The sequence below is a fragment of the Bos indicus x Bos taurus genome, chromosome 16, assembly GCF_003369695.1.
Source record: "Bos indicus x Bos taurus breed Angus x Brahman F1 hybrid chromosome 16, Bos_hybrid_MaternalHap_v2.0, whole genome shotgun sequence".
Classification (NCBI taxonomy): domain Eukaryota; kingdom Metazoa; phylum Chordata; class Mammalia; order Artiodactyla; family Bovidae; genus Bos; species Bos indicus x Bos taurus.
The window spans coordinates 67,219,433-67,234,446 of record NC_040091.1 but is presented as its reverse complement, the minus strand read 5'-3'; the positions used below and the strand labels follow the sequence as shown (position 1 = coordinate 67,234,446).

Genomic DNA, 15,014 nt, shown 5'->3' with positions numbered 1-15,014 from the left:
CTGCTTCTTGAGAAACCTGTATACAGGTCACGAAGCAACAGTTAGAACTGGACATGGAACAGCAGACTGGTTCCAAATAGGAAAAGGAGTACATCAAGGCTGTATATTCTCACCCTGCTTATTATAACTTATGCAGAGTACATCATGAGAAATGCTGGGTTGGAGGAAGCACAAGCTGGAATCAAGATTTCCGGGAGAAATATCAATAATATCAGATAAGCAGATGACACCACCATTATATAAGAAAGTGAAGAAGAACTAAAGAGCCTCTTGATGAAAGTGAAGGAGGACAGTGAAAAAGTTGGCTTAAAGCTCAACATTCAGAAAACTAAGATCACAGCATCTGGTCCCATCACTTCATGGCAAACAGATGGGGAAACAGTGGAAACAGTGACTGACTTTATTTTTCTGGGCTCCAAAATCACTGCAGATGGTGATTGCAGCCATGAAATTAAAAGACGCTTGCTCCTTGGAAGGAAAGTTAGAGACATATTAAAAAGCAGAGACATTACTTTGCCAACAAAAGTCCATCTAGTCAAGGCTATGGTTTTTCCAGTAGTCATGTATGGATGTGAGAGTTGGACTGTGAAGAAAGCTGAGTGCCAAAGAATTGATGATTTTGAACTGTGGTGGGACTCTTGAGAGTCCCTTAGACTGCAAGGAGATCCAACCAGTCCATCCTAAAGGAGATCAGTCCTGGGTGTTCACAGGAAGGACTGATGTTGAAGCTCAAACTCCAATACGTTGGCCACCTGATGCAGAGAGCTGACTCATTTGAAAAGACCCTGATCCTGGTAAAGATTGAAGGCAGGAGGAGAAGGGGACAACAGAGGATGAGATGGTTGGATGGCATCACCGACACAATGGACATGGGTTTGGGTGGACTCCGGGAGTTGGTGATGGACAGCGAGGCCTGGCGTACTGCAGTTCATGGGGTCACAAAGAGTCGGACACGACTGAGCAACTGAACTGAACTGAACTGACCTTTGAAATGGTAAAAATAGATGCCTTACTCTCTTCATTGTTTTCATCTAGAATGATCATGCAATTATATTATAAATTTCAGAATTTCATAATATAATTGTGGTGGACGTTTAAGATCTTTGTGTTTATTTCTATCATTTTTCTCAAGGAATATATTGAGGCATGTAATTAATCCTTTATAGGAGTTTAAAAAATAAAATGTACTAAAGTGTTCATGGTTATTTTGTTTAAGAAAAGGCAAATCAGCAGACACCCCAAAACATTAGAATCTTTGTCCATTTTGGAATACTTAAAGTTTCAATGTTGTTTCTTTTCTCTGAGCTTTTAAGCACTGTGGACTCGGGATGTGTGTGTGTTCGTCACTCAGTTTTGTTTGATTCTTTGCGACCCCATGGACTGTAGCCCACCAGGCTCCTCTGTCCATGGGGATTTTCCAGGCAGAAATACTGGAATGGGTTGCCATGCCCTCCTTCAGGGGATCTTCCTGATCCAGGGATCAAACCCCCGTCTCCTACATTTCCTGCACTGCAAGTGTATTCTTTACCCACTGAACCACCTGAGAAGCCTCAGACTCAGACTAAGCAAATATAAAAGAAATTGCCTAGACCTTGCTTCCCCAAGGTGGTGCAAGGTTAAAGTGTCTGCCTGCAATGTGGGAGACTTAGGTTCGATCCCTGGGTCAGGAAGATCCCCTGAAGAAGGAAATGGCAACCCACTCCAGTTTTCTCACCTGGAGAATCCCCTGGACGGAGGAGCTTGGTGGGCTACAGTCCACGGGTCGAAAAGAGTTGGACACGACTGAGCGACTTCACTTTGCCTCCCCAAATGCAGTCTATAGATGGGCAATGTCTGCATCATTTGTGTGTTAGAATCTACTCCCCAGATCTTCTGAATCAGAATCTGCATTTTGGACGATATCCCCTGATATAGCCACATTAAAGTTTGAGAAGCAAACTTTATCCCACATTCATAGCCACATTAAAGTTTGAGAAGCACTATCTGGAGAGATTAGGTTAGCCTCAGATCTGCTATTTAAAAATGAAGAATTTGATGCAGATCTTGTTGAGTTTATTTATTTATCTGAAATAAATACACTTTACCCATAGACAAAGACACCATGAAAAATTCAGGGGTGGGATCCTTAAAAAAAAAAAAAAAAAGAACCTTGAAAAGTTTCCTTAAAATATTAAGCAGGAAGAATTTGTAAAAATTGGTTTAAATACAATGAGTTCACAATTCACCCAAGTATTTTTATTTTCTTCATAGAGTTTAAATGTTGGCATTAAGCTTTGTTGTCTCCTGAATGCTGAAAGAAGATCTATCTGCATTTCTATAGCTGTCCTAAGAAGCCCTAATGTTTATGATGCTAATTTTGTAAAGAGTTCAGCATCCAAGGAGACAAGAATTCTCAGTACATGTGCATAATTAGGATATTAAAAATGTTGAGCACCGATAAGGTATTTTATTGTTTCAAGAACACTATGATATTTATTATCTGATATCACCCTTAGGGATTTCATCTTAGTCAGTGATTTCATCGACCTAGTTCTGAATTCAAGCCTCCATTATCACCTGTTATCATCCATGATCTGTTTTCCCCAACTTCTTTAAAGGAACAGAAATTCAATGCAGGAGCTACGGCATTTGTGCCAGCGATCTTATTTGGTTATAAAATGAGATTTGTGGCCAGGGCTGTGTGCTTTGTTTCATGTATGCACGAAGGAAACTAAATAACCAGCTGAAATTGTACCGTTGCCGCGCTCATTCTACAGATATATATCTTCTGTTAGAAGAGGAAAGAGCAATGCAAAATACAGACTTTAATATAGTATTTAATATAATGTTAACTAATCCAACCAACGTTTGGCACTGGCACAACCGACTGGCTCCTGGTCAGGTCAAATTAATGCAAACTACTTTTTTAAAAATAAGTCTATGGTGAGTCACCAACTCAATGGACATGAATTTGAGCAAATTCCAGGAGACAGTGGAGCACAGAGGAGGCTGGCGTGCTGCAGCCCATATGGTCACAAAGAGTTGGACATGACTTAGCAACTGAGCAACACATGGTGAGTCTTCAAACCACCTCTTCATATGGCGTGAGCATCAGAAGGCAGGGAAAGGCTGGCCCTGAAGCCCTGGGTACTAATGATACATTTGAACAAACTGAGATTAACAGCAATGTCTGGGAAGGGGCTGTCTTTTCCTTGGCTGGCCCAGTGCTCTGAGGTTAAAAAAAATTTTAAAAAGGAAAAGAGTGAGATGTTATGATTCAGATGTCAGCTCTTACTCCTCTCAAGAGAGACTGTGGGGTGCTCCTGATGCTGTGATGATGTTTTAGCAACATGGGATGGTATTCCAAAAAGAAGCTAGTTAGAATAGGAGGGCTTTACAAGGGACAAAATAAAAAATAGATACAATCTTAGTATTAGATTTTCTAAAAAAATCAGACATAGGTATTTTGTTAGGTGTCAGCTATTTGATTCAAGTGGCATCCTTGATTCAGCTGCCACACGCACAGGAAAACCTGAAAAACCCAACAGCAATCGGTCATGCTTCTCTACCAACATGCAAACCTATATGGAAATTTGCCTTTTTAAATAAATGTAGACACTATCAACAGCAGAGATGGGCCTAGTTTCTGTCATCCTTTGCAGATATTAGTACATTTTTTATGGTTCTCTCCTTGGCTACCTTTAAAGAACTTCTATGCACAAACACGCCAAACTCTGTTTACTAGGTCATTTGTATGGATCAAGCTCACCAAGCAACGCCATCAAGACTCTTAAGTGACAGCTCAGGCCGGCCCATGCCTTTTCTCACAATAATCACCTACAACTTCTCAAAAATAGTTTGGCACGGTGTATTGTCCCTCTACTTTTTCTTACCAATCTTATTATTGAATTTATTTCTCTAAGACTCTCTTTCTGTAAGCTCATCAAAGTGACATCACGGGGTGGCAACAATTCCTCCCCCTCAAATAAAGATTATAACTCAAGCAAGATAAAGTCAAATGACAAATGCTGTTTAAAAATGTTAAGAGACTCTCACAACACAATCCTTTCTCCAGTAGTGATTAATGTCAGGTGACTATTCTTTTCATGGGTGCTTCACTTTAAAAAAGAAGCTTTGGGGAATTCCCTGGTGGTCCAGCGGTTAGGACTCGATGCTTTCACTGCTGTGGGCCTGGGTTCAACCACTGGTCAGGGAACTAAGATCCCACAAGGCACCAGGCATGGCCAGCAAATAAATACGTAAATAAATAAATAATAAGCTTTCTGGAATTCAGGAGTGCAACCTGTGCTGTACACACTATGGGGATCTAAAACATACTATTTTGCGAGATGAATTAATGTCCAATGTTTATTTTTGAATAATATTAGCAATATCAACTCAAGTAGGTTTAAAACGACATTTGTGACATTACTCTCTTTCCAGTCCTGACTACAATAAATGTGTGCGTGTGTGCTTAGTCGCTCAGTCGTGTCCGACTCTTGCAACCCCACAGGCCATAGCCTGCCAGGCTCCTCTGTCAAGGGGATTCTCCAGGCAAGAATACTGGAGTGGGTTGCCATTTCCTTCTCCAGAACTACAATAAATCAGCACTGCCAAAGTTCCTGAGGATTATGGAGAAAGTACTGATGGCTAAGAAATCAGATCCATACTAGTTGAAGAGATTCAGAGTAGAATTTAAACTGCTGGTGACCTCACCTCAAGCATAATAAAGATCCTTGTCTCTCTAAGACAGAGTTCTGCACCGATATAACAGAAAAGGATGCTGCTACTTTATATGTATGTGCTCAGTCGTGTCTGACTCTTTGCAAACCCAAGGACTGTAGCCCTCCAGGATCCTCTGTCCATGGCATTTTCCAGGCAAGAATATGGGAATGGGTTGCCAGTTCCTACTCCATGGTAAGTAGTTCCTACTTCCCGACCCAGGGACTGAACCCACGTCTCTTGTGTCTCCTTCTTTGGCAGGTGAATTTTTTACCACTGAGCCACCCGGGAAGCCCATACTACTTTGAATAAGAGATAACTAAAATTTTTAAAGTCAAATTAGGTCAGTAACTTGCATGGCTGATGAGTCACTGACATAGCCTTTAGTCGAATTATAAATGGCTTTTCTAACTAATAGTACATCTAGAGTTGTAAGGCATGTGCTTTTCTCAAGGTCACAGGGTTACCAGATTTTAAATATGGCATCTGATTTGGCTTCTTTTTCACAAATACCTTTCTTCTGGTGAACTCTCATTGAATTGATGAGAATTCAAAGTAGTATAAAAAGCAAAAGAAGAATAACAATAAAAACATTGGCAGAGGCATGATTAATTGAAGTGTATCACTGTATGAGATAAAATTTAGAAAATAAATCCCTGATCAGATTAGATGTAAAGAAATTGTCCTTGTTCCATTATGTCTCCTGAGAAGCATTGCTCATCAGATCCCGCCTCCTGGTCACCCCCTGATTTCCAACTTTTACTAACTTCCTGGACACTCTTCTTCAATCACTGAAGGCTTGAGCTCAAATTCTCCATTCCTTAGTATTTAACCTCTCTCTCTCTCTCGTGGCCCATTTTCATTGTGATTTCAACAAGCTCAAGTCACTCCTATTTTTAAATATAAAAAGCATGTTCTACAGTCACCTCAAATATATTTAACATACTCTGGCAAGATCATTTTTCTTAACTTTTTAGTTCATGTTGGAGTATAGCCGACCAACAGTCTTGTGATAGTTGCAGGTGGGCAGCGAAAGGACTCGGCCACACTTATACATGTATCGATTCTCCCCCAAACCCCCTCCCATCCTGGCTGCCACATAACCTCCAGCAGAGTTCCCTGTGTTATGCAGTAGGACCTTGTTTGTATCCATCTTAAATATAGCAGTGCGCCCATGTCCCTCCCAAATTCCTTAACTATCTTTTCCCGCCATCCTTCCCCCCTCCCCCAGCAACCATAAGCAGAACAAATATATTTTAAAATAAAGGGCGAATCACGTGACTTGTGACTCAAATGCCATCAAGTTCTTCCTGCTGCATTTCTGATAAAATTGCAGGCTTGTTGAATTAGTCTCATTCTCCTTCACCTTTGCTGTGTGTCCAACAGCTCACGACCTCACAAGTACTCTGCCCTTCTCTCACCCTTGAATATGCTATTTTCTCTGCCTGAGACTCTCCGTGCTCTCAGCACTAGATCCTCCTCCTTCAAGTACCAGTTTAAATGCCATTTCAGCAGGAAAGACTTCCCTGTTATCCAGACTGATTAATGGCAATCTCCATTCTTTCCTCAGAACCCGTTCTGAGATGTAGATTGCCATTTCCATATTTTAGCAATAATCTACAACTAACTTTACCCATTTCAGCATCACAGTACTTATTCATTTTTCTTTGTATTCCCACATCCATGACTCCCAGTCATTTGAATGGTAAGATTAACCAGGAAAACTGCATTTTAAAACATAGAGAAGGATACTGCCAACAAGTTAACTCAAAATTATCCTCAGGCTTTTGTTCACATCATTTCAAACTGTCCCACACCAGTTTCTATAGCTATTTTCACACATAAAAAACACAACTTAAAGGAGTAAGAATTAGATAAACTGCATTGTAAAAAAAATCCCATAGGCACAATATCTCACAGACGCAGGTAATTTAAATTCTTGACTCAGTCCTCTTTCTAAAGGAGAATACAAATGTCTTTGAAATCCGAAACTCTGTATGTCATAGGACAGTCATTTTATCTGACTCCAAGTATTCACAACTTTGGCCACCTGACGTGAAGAGCTGACTCAATGGAAAAGACCCTGATGCTGGGAAAGATTGAGGGCAGGAGGAGAAGGGGATGACAGAGGATGAGATGGTTGGATGGCATCACCGACTCAATGGACATGGGTTTGGGTAGACTCCAGGAGTTGGTGATGGGCAGGGAATTAGTGATGCAGTTCACGGGGCTGCAAAGAGTCGGACACGAATGAGCGACTGAACTGAACTCGCAACTGATGTAAAGTCAACTTAGAACACTATTCCAACAGATAAAAGAGCATTATAGAACCATTCGAAATGTTATCATTCAAAGCTGTAGACAAAGATAATTACATCTGAAGAAGGGACAGCCCCAGGCTTGTCAAGGAACTCAAGCCACTGAAGAGTGAATCATATTTATGTATTTTCAACAGAAGAGCAAATAAGAGAACTTACGCATGTCACCAAAGGTTCCCTTTGTCACTTTTGTGGCACGCAGCACCACTACTGTGAACTTGTGGGAATAATGGTGCTCCACCTGGAAGAAAATAAACGATAATGAATTTAAAACAAGCCTGAAATATAAGATTCAAGCAAATTGTTCTCATTGCTTCCTTGAGACAAATCGAAAATATTCCAGTTGAAAGGAAGTAACATGCATACCAGAAACATTATTTGATCTTGAGGTTCTTTCTTTTTTGATCCTCTCCTCTCTGTAGCACAGACGACTGAGATGTTTAGATCATGCTTTAAAATGTCCCTATAGCCTGACTGCTAGAACAGCTTTGCAGTCCCTACTTTACAGGGTTTATCAAGCCCTGAGGAAAAATGTAAATAAGGACTGCAGGCTTTCTGGGTGTACAATCAGGCTTTGTACTGGGTGATAAGTAAGACCTGCCTTAGAAAGGTGAAGTCCAGAGGAAGATGTTTGCATTATCTAAATTTGCTTGTTTTTATTGTTACTGTTCAATAAAACTCTTTTTTCTGATATAACATTTCCAGAGCAGTTTTCAAAATTCTTTGGATCTAAAACAATAACCAGCAGACTACTTAATTTTAACATATCTGTTAAAACCATACATGACAATGTCAAAAGTTTCTATTAGCTTAATAGCTTGTATGCACATAGGAAATATTAAGAGGTAGAAGACTTCATTAAACACTTTATTAAACACCTAACTGGAAATTAGTTCTCAAATAACTCTACTCACCAAAGCAGAATGGGAAAGCAGGAATTTACAAAATTCTCTGAGCAACTGTAAAGATTACAGTCTTTATCTAAAGTTCAAGAATTTTTGTTTTAGGAGAGACTCACATTTATAAGTTATTACTGTGTATGTTGGGAGAAGGTAATGGCACCCCACTCCAGTACTCTTGCCTGGAAAATCCCATGGATGGAGGAGCCTGGTAGGCTGCAGTCCATGGGGTCGTGAAGAGTCAGACACGACTGAGCGACATCACTTTCACTTTCCACTTAAGAAGGAAATGGCAACCCACTCCAGTGTTCTTGCCTGGAGAATCCCATGGACGGAGAAGCCTGGTAGGCTGCAGTCCATGGGGTTGCACAGAGTCAGACACGACTGAAGCGACTTAGCAGCAGCAGCAGCAGCAACTGTGTATGTTCGTGTGTGTGTGCACGCGCGTGCGTGCACGCGTGCGTGCACGCGTGTTCAGTCATAGCCAATTCTTTGTGACCCCATGGACTGTAGCTCACCAGGCTTCTTTTTCCATGGGATTTCCCAGACAAGAATACTGGAGTGGGTTGCCATTCCCGACCCAGGGATCGAACCCATGTCTCCTGCGTTGGCAGGCGGATTCTTTACCACTGACCCACCTTTGAAACCCAAGTTACTCCTACTTTTCATAATTTAATAGACTTGCTAAACTGGTTGAAAAGTCCGTAACTAATTAAAAGAAGCTAAGAAACTGACAATACTGAGAAGTGGGAACGCATGTATACCTGTGGTGGATTCATTTTGATATTTGGCAAAACTAATACAATTATGTAAAGTTTAAAAATAAAGTAAAATTTAAAAAAAAATTAAAGCAAGGAGGCAGAAAAAAAATTAAAGAATAAATTCAAAAGAACCAGCAGTAGTGAAATATAGAAGTAAATGTTACAAAGTATTCAACAATTTCTGAAGTTATCACTCTATCAACAGAGTAATTTATGTTCAGATTTATAACAGCATCAAGATGAGATGAAGTCATGAATAAGCATATCTTGTTTAAAAAGACAGAAGCATATAAAATCTTTCAAGATAATTCTTATTCAAGATTATTGTCAAAGAGAAATACCTTCCATATTCAGAAGAGCTCTGAAGAGCCAAAGTTATTCCACATAAATGAAATTATCACTCATAAAAAAATGAATCCCTAAAAACAGGCATATTGTCTTATACTACTACCAAAAATCACACACACTCCTCCCACCAAACAAAAAAAAAGAGAGAAAGAGAGAGAAAGAGAATCGAAGGAATTCCCTGGTGGTCCATGGGTTAGAACTTCGTGCTTAGACTGCATATCGTAGAACTTTTAATACCACAAGATTTTTCAAATGTCTAAAACCTTTCCTGTAAGATAAAAATGATTATCAATACTCATCTATTATTTAACACAATTTTTGAAATTGCTGCAAATGTACTCATGTCAAATGTTTATTAATAACATGTGCAAAGAGATGATATTGTTATTATAAGGATTCATTGAGAATGAACCATATGTTAAATATTCTAATAGATGCAAATTCTGTTTCCCAATAATCCTACAAAATAGATGCTACTATATATATTTACAGATGAGTAAGTGAGATTCTGAGATATTAAGTAATTCCCAGTATCTCACAGACAATAAAAGCTAAAATTGAATTAGAAACCAGTCTTCCTGTCCCCAGTGTCTTTATTCTTTCTATATTCCTTTACTTATAGAGAATAATAATACCAACACCGATTCCTGATAGTAAAAAAGGGCTACTTCCATTTATTAAAGTTTTATAGATAGTTACAATCTAGTCTATTATATCTGAAGTTAATCTAAAGTCTCTCTAGTAATTGGGTAATTTTCTCTATCATTCAACTCTCCATTTTAATCTGTTTTTATTTCCATTAGCCTCAATTCTATCTTACTAACTACAATCAGAACTTGTATATACGAACTTGCACACTGCTCACAGAAGATAAGGAGCAATCACTTTCTTGGTTTTTACGTTAATTTTGAAGGCATCACAAATCTTCAGATGACCAGTAAATTAATGGTCACACCTTCAAAACAAGAGTGTCAAAAGTATGCTCTTTTTAAGTGCTGTAAAGAGCCATGTTTCCTGGGGCCAGTATCACATACAATTTCAAACTAGTATGGACTAGGCTAGCTTCTAACTTGGATAAGAGACTTTTGATTACGTCTCAGGAATGATGCCAGAGGAAATAATGTTATTGAATACAAAACCAGTGTTCCCTGTGGTGCGGTGGGAACCTAATGACTCAGCACGGTACTTACTTGGTAGTTGACAAAAGAGAGGCCATATTTCAAGTAAGACGTCAAATATAAGCTCAATGCCCTGACTCAGTCACCAAGATTAAGCCTTGCCTTCAGGTCTTGGATTACCTTACTCCGAGTGTCTTTCCTTATGCAAAATCTTTTTCATATTGAAAATCATGACCCGCCTCCCCGGCTCTTTTTTTTCCCCACAACTACAATTTCCAAGTCATCATGAAAACTGCTACTGCATTAAATTCATTCTGGAGAATTATACTGACATCTGTAACTAAAATGATTGGGAAAAAGAACTAATCAATTTATATAAAATCAATTTGATGATTATCCTAATCTGTTGAAAGTTCTACTGTTACAAAGAAGAACCAAAGAACAATCATGAAACAAATCTGATGGAAGAAAAGGTAGATTCTGCACACATTTTTTTTTCTGTTCAACTGCCATTGCCTAATTTTAACTCATATTAAAACTAAAGGCTGTTAGGATGATAAGGACTACAGAATCTCAATACTGAACACAGAGATTGTGATCACCATAATCAGCCACAGGCAACTTCAGACAGATCTCAGCAATTTTGAGAAGAATCGTTGCATTGATGTCATCCAAGAGTCAAGATGCTTGTTTAGATAAAATACTTATTTTAAATGTCACATTCTAGTGTGATTTCATTCTAATACATTTAAGAGACACCTTGTAAACTATTCTTCCACATTTTTTAAAGAAAAGAGCAATCAGTTTATTTAAAATCAACAGTTCTATCTAAACTTGCTTTAAGAACTATTAGTCATGGATTGGCTGTATGTACAAATTACCCTAATGTCCAAAACACCAAATTTGGCAACAAAATATAACTTTAGCAGACATCATTAAGAAAAATTAGAATCAGAAATATGACTTGTGCACAGAGTTGGACATGACTGAAGCGACTTAGCAGCAGCTGCAGCAGCAGCAGCTTTTCTAGCCTTTGTGACTTCAGTCAACAAAAGCCTGGACTCTGTCAATCTTTGCTGCAATTATGCCAGACTAAAGGCTCAAGCCCCTTCGTGAAGATGCATGTACCCTAGTTTAAAACTTCCCCAATTTTGCAGTTTTGGAAACACTATTTTGGGAAAGAAGCCTGCCATTGTCCTTACTTGCTGCAAATAGTAAATCCTTCCTTCTCTTGATCTTTTGCTTGTGTCTTTTGGTTGAACATTCACCCAGTTTTCAGGTAACAATAATCCTGAAAAAAAATCTACACTCTCCTAGGAGTAATTATGGCTAAGGTAAGGCCTGTGAAGTATAGATACACCTTTGCCCTACTGGAGGGGCTCACTAGAACACAAGAGGCAGCATGTGCACTTGAAAAGTTCTCCCCGTAAGTCCTTAAAGTCCTCTGGGTGTCAGATACTTATTTGGTTTAGAATTACTGACCTAGGTGATATGTCATATTCATTCAAATCTAAGATGTCTTTGCACTGATGACTTTCAGAGGTGAACTTTAAGTCTAGTAGACCCAACAGACTTGAAAATATGAATATATTTACAGATACTATTTTGGATAATATACCCTTTTTTAAGGGACTTGTTAAAAACCTTTGTCTTACTTCTTTCCCTCAAGCATTAATTGTAAAGTGATTAATATCTAAGAGACACAGGCAAAAGTCAGAAGGTTTTCACAATATAGTGTTTTGCACTTTCCATCTTCATTTTCTACCCCTGCAGTGCTATGATTTATAAGAAATATATATATATTTGGTTATTCAGATAATCAAATATACATATATCATCATAACAATTTTATAATTATATAATTATGCATTTTATAATCATAGAATTGAGTTGAATTCTTGGTCACTCTGCTAGTATCCAAGAATTGTTTGTTGATGTGGAGAACCCTTCACACACATGTTGGAACTAGGTCCAGGAACCCCTTGTAGCCTCGGTTTCCTCATCTGTAAAATGGCAACTATAATATTACCAACTACATGGGGTTTCTCAAGGGTCCCCTGTTACAAACACAGATTCCAACATTAGAATTTCACACGGGGCAATATTGAATGTCAAGTTTGGGGGATAGTTTTACCATCTGTGGAAATCTTTTAAGATGAGGTGATTATCTTCTTGGAATTATCCAGAGGCACAATGGATTTAGAGTAAAAGGAAGACATTAAATTTCACTTGTGATGGTGGCAGACTAAATAATCTGAGTTACCACTTCCCACAGAAAATAAATACAAACGGAATGAGGTTTTACAGGGTAAGTAAGCATTTTCCTAAAAGTGACTATGATGTTTAATTTCATTTGTCAACTTGGCCACAAAGTGCCCAGATTAAACATCATTTCTGTGTGTGTCTATGAGGGTGTCTGCGGATAAGATGAGTACTTGAATCACTGGAGTTGGGAAAGGAAATTGCCATCTCCATTGTGGTTGGCATCATCCAATCCGTTGAGGGCCTGAAAAGAATAAAAGGAAGAATTTGCCCTTTTTTCCCCTATCTCACTGCTTGAGCTCATTTTATCTCCTGTCTTGAACTGAATTACACTGCTGTCTGTCCTGGATCTCCAGTTTTCTGATGGTAGATATGGGACTTTTCAGTCTCCATAACCTCATAAGACAATTCTTCACAATATATCTCCATGGCTAGATCAATCTGGTATAGTCTGAATGTTTGTGTCCCCCCAAAATACATGTTGACATTTTAAACCCTCAAAGATGACAGTATTAGAAGACGGGACGTTTGAGAAGGAAAAAAAAAAAACAAACAAACATGAACGGTTAAGTGCTTTTATGAAAGAACTGAGAGAGATGCTTTGCCACGTCCACAAAGTGGACGCTGCAGCTACAAACCAGGCCCTCATCAAATACAACCATGCTCACGTCTCAATCTTGGACTTCTCAGATTCCATAAATGTGAGCAATAAGTTTCTATTGTTTATAAGCCAACCAGTCCGTAGTACTGTTCAGTGCCTTGTTATAAGTTGCTCAGTCGTGTCCAGCTCTTTGCAATCCCATGGACTGTAGCCTGCCAGGCTTCTCTGTCCATGGCGAGTCTCCAGGTAAGAATATTAGAATACTACAGTGGGTTGGAGTGGAAGACTAGAGTGGAATACTGGAGTGGGGTGCCATTGCCTTCTCCTAACCTGAAACGGGGATTTCCTTTATCCCAGACTGCTGGCTTCTCAAGAAGCTTGATGGAAACCAATGAAATTCTGAAGAATTATTTCTAGAGATGATTTTTCATTATAATGATGTTCAGCAAAATCAAAGGTCATTAGGAACACGAGGAGGTATCACACCAAGACAACAAACCAGCACAATTAATTAACAGACACAGAAATAGTTCTCTCCATGAAACAGTGAAACTACGCTTACCATGTTTAAGGAAATTGAAGTCAAACTTCAGTATGATTTAAAAAAAAAAAAAAAGGCTCAGAAGTTTTGAAAAAGAACCAAATCAAAATTCAAGAATTAAGAAGTAAACCCGGTGACTTTCCAGGGATCCCCAGCCTGTGCTCTATGGTGAAGAAGCAGAGATACGGACATTATTTTAAATGCACATACTTTTGCCTCAAATGAAAGGCTTGTGGCAGGGAACGGCTGGTATCAGAAAAACAGCAGAAGCTTGTCATTAACCGTCCTCTTTCTCACTTTGCTAGAATTTGTTAGTGCTCACCAAAAATATGCTCTTGCCATAAACCTCCTTGTTCCTTGTGCGCTGTTCTGGTATTTCTGTAATGATTTTTTCACCTTTATATTTCTGATTTCCCAGCAGCAGTATCTCACCTCTTGCTGCCCCCTGGAAATATCTTACCTCATTAAGTCTGTAAAGAATACTTATGTACATAACAATTTATTATTTATAAAGCCCTGTGGAACAGACATACAGGTACTATTCATACTGCATGCGAAGCAGCTAAAAGCTTAAGTGCTCAAGAGCACGTAACTGAAGTCTGGAATTGCCACTAAAACAGTAGTTCTTTGATGACCTACTCAGTGGTTTCCCCCACCCCCCATGTTACCATAATAATCTAGAATAATAGCTTTGTACTTTTTTGGTAACATTTCCAGTCATCCTACAATGACCTTTTTCAAAGGTCCCTGTATTTTAGCAGGCAGTCAGGCTCGAATACCCAGGTGGTTGACCTCAGTGTGGACACAACCTCAGATTTCCGTGGATGTGGGGCCCTGGCCCTCCATTGCTAATAGGTGGTGGGAAGAGCTCTGGATTTTTTTCACTCCAGTGAAGTGACTCATCCCTTCAGAGTAAAAAGATGGAATTTTTTTTAATAAATATTTTATTAGACCTGTGGACATTGCATTCTGCCATAGATGTGTTACTCCACTTTCTCCTCCATTCTTAAAAGTTGGCACCAATGGAAACGAGAACTTGCTGTATCAGCCCACAGGATTCTCCAACATGTCCCTGCATCACAGGTATGGTGAAGATGAATCCAATCTTCACTGCCTTGAGGCAGCTGAAACTGCGTTGGCCCATCTGGCACCCTTCACTACGAGTAAGTTGGCTTAGCTTTCCACATCTTTCCTTTTTAATAAAATTGTTCTGTGTTGAGTGCACTCACCTATATATTGTGAAAAGTATCTTTCTGTGAAAACTAAAGCAGGACATTTTGTCACAAAAGCAATTTACACATAGACACACACGTGCATAGTTGTTTGTTTTTTTAAACACATAACAAAAACAAGCATGAATAATACCAGAAAGCTCTTAGGATCCTCTGTATTGAAAAGGGCTATACAATCACAGGGAACTCTGCTCATGTTATGTGGCAGCTTGGATGGGAGGGGAGTTTGAGCG

The 15,014-nt window shown here is 39.1% G+C and overlaps 1 protein-coding gene across 1 annotated transcript in view; it reads right to left on the bottom strand.

Moving 5' to 3' along the window:
• PLA2G4A (phospholipase A2 group IVA) overlaps positions 1 to 15,014 on the bottom strand; it is a 174,333-nt gene that overhangs the window by 119,342 nt on the left and 39,977 nt on the right. The window contains exon 3 of the mRNA XM_027565600.1: positions 7,179 to 7,260. Coding sequence (XP_027421401.1) covers positions 7,179 to 7,260 — 82 coding nt within the window. The remainder of the gene's footprint in view (positions 1 to 7,178; positions 7,261 to 15,014) is intronic.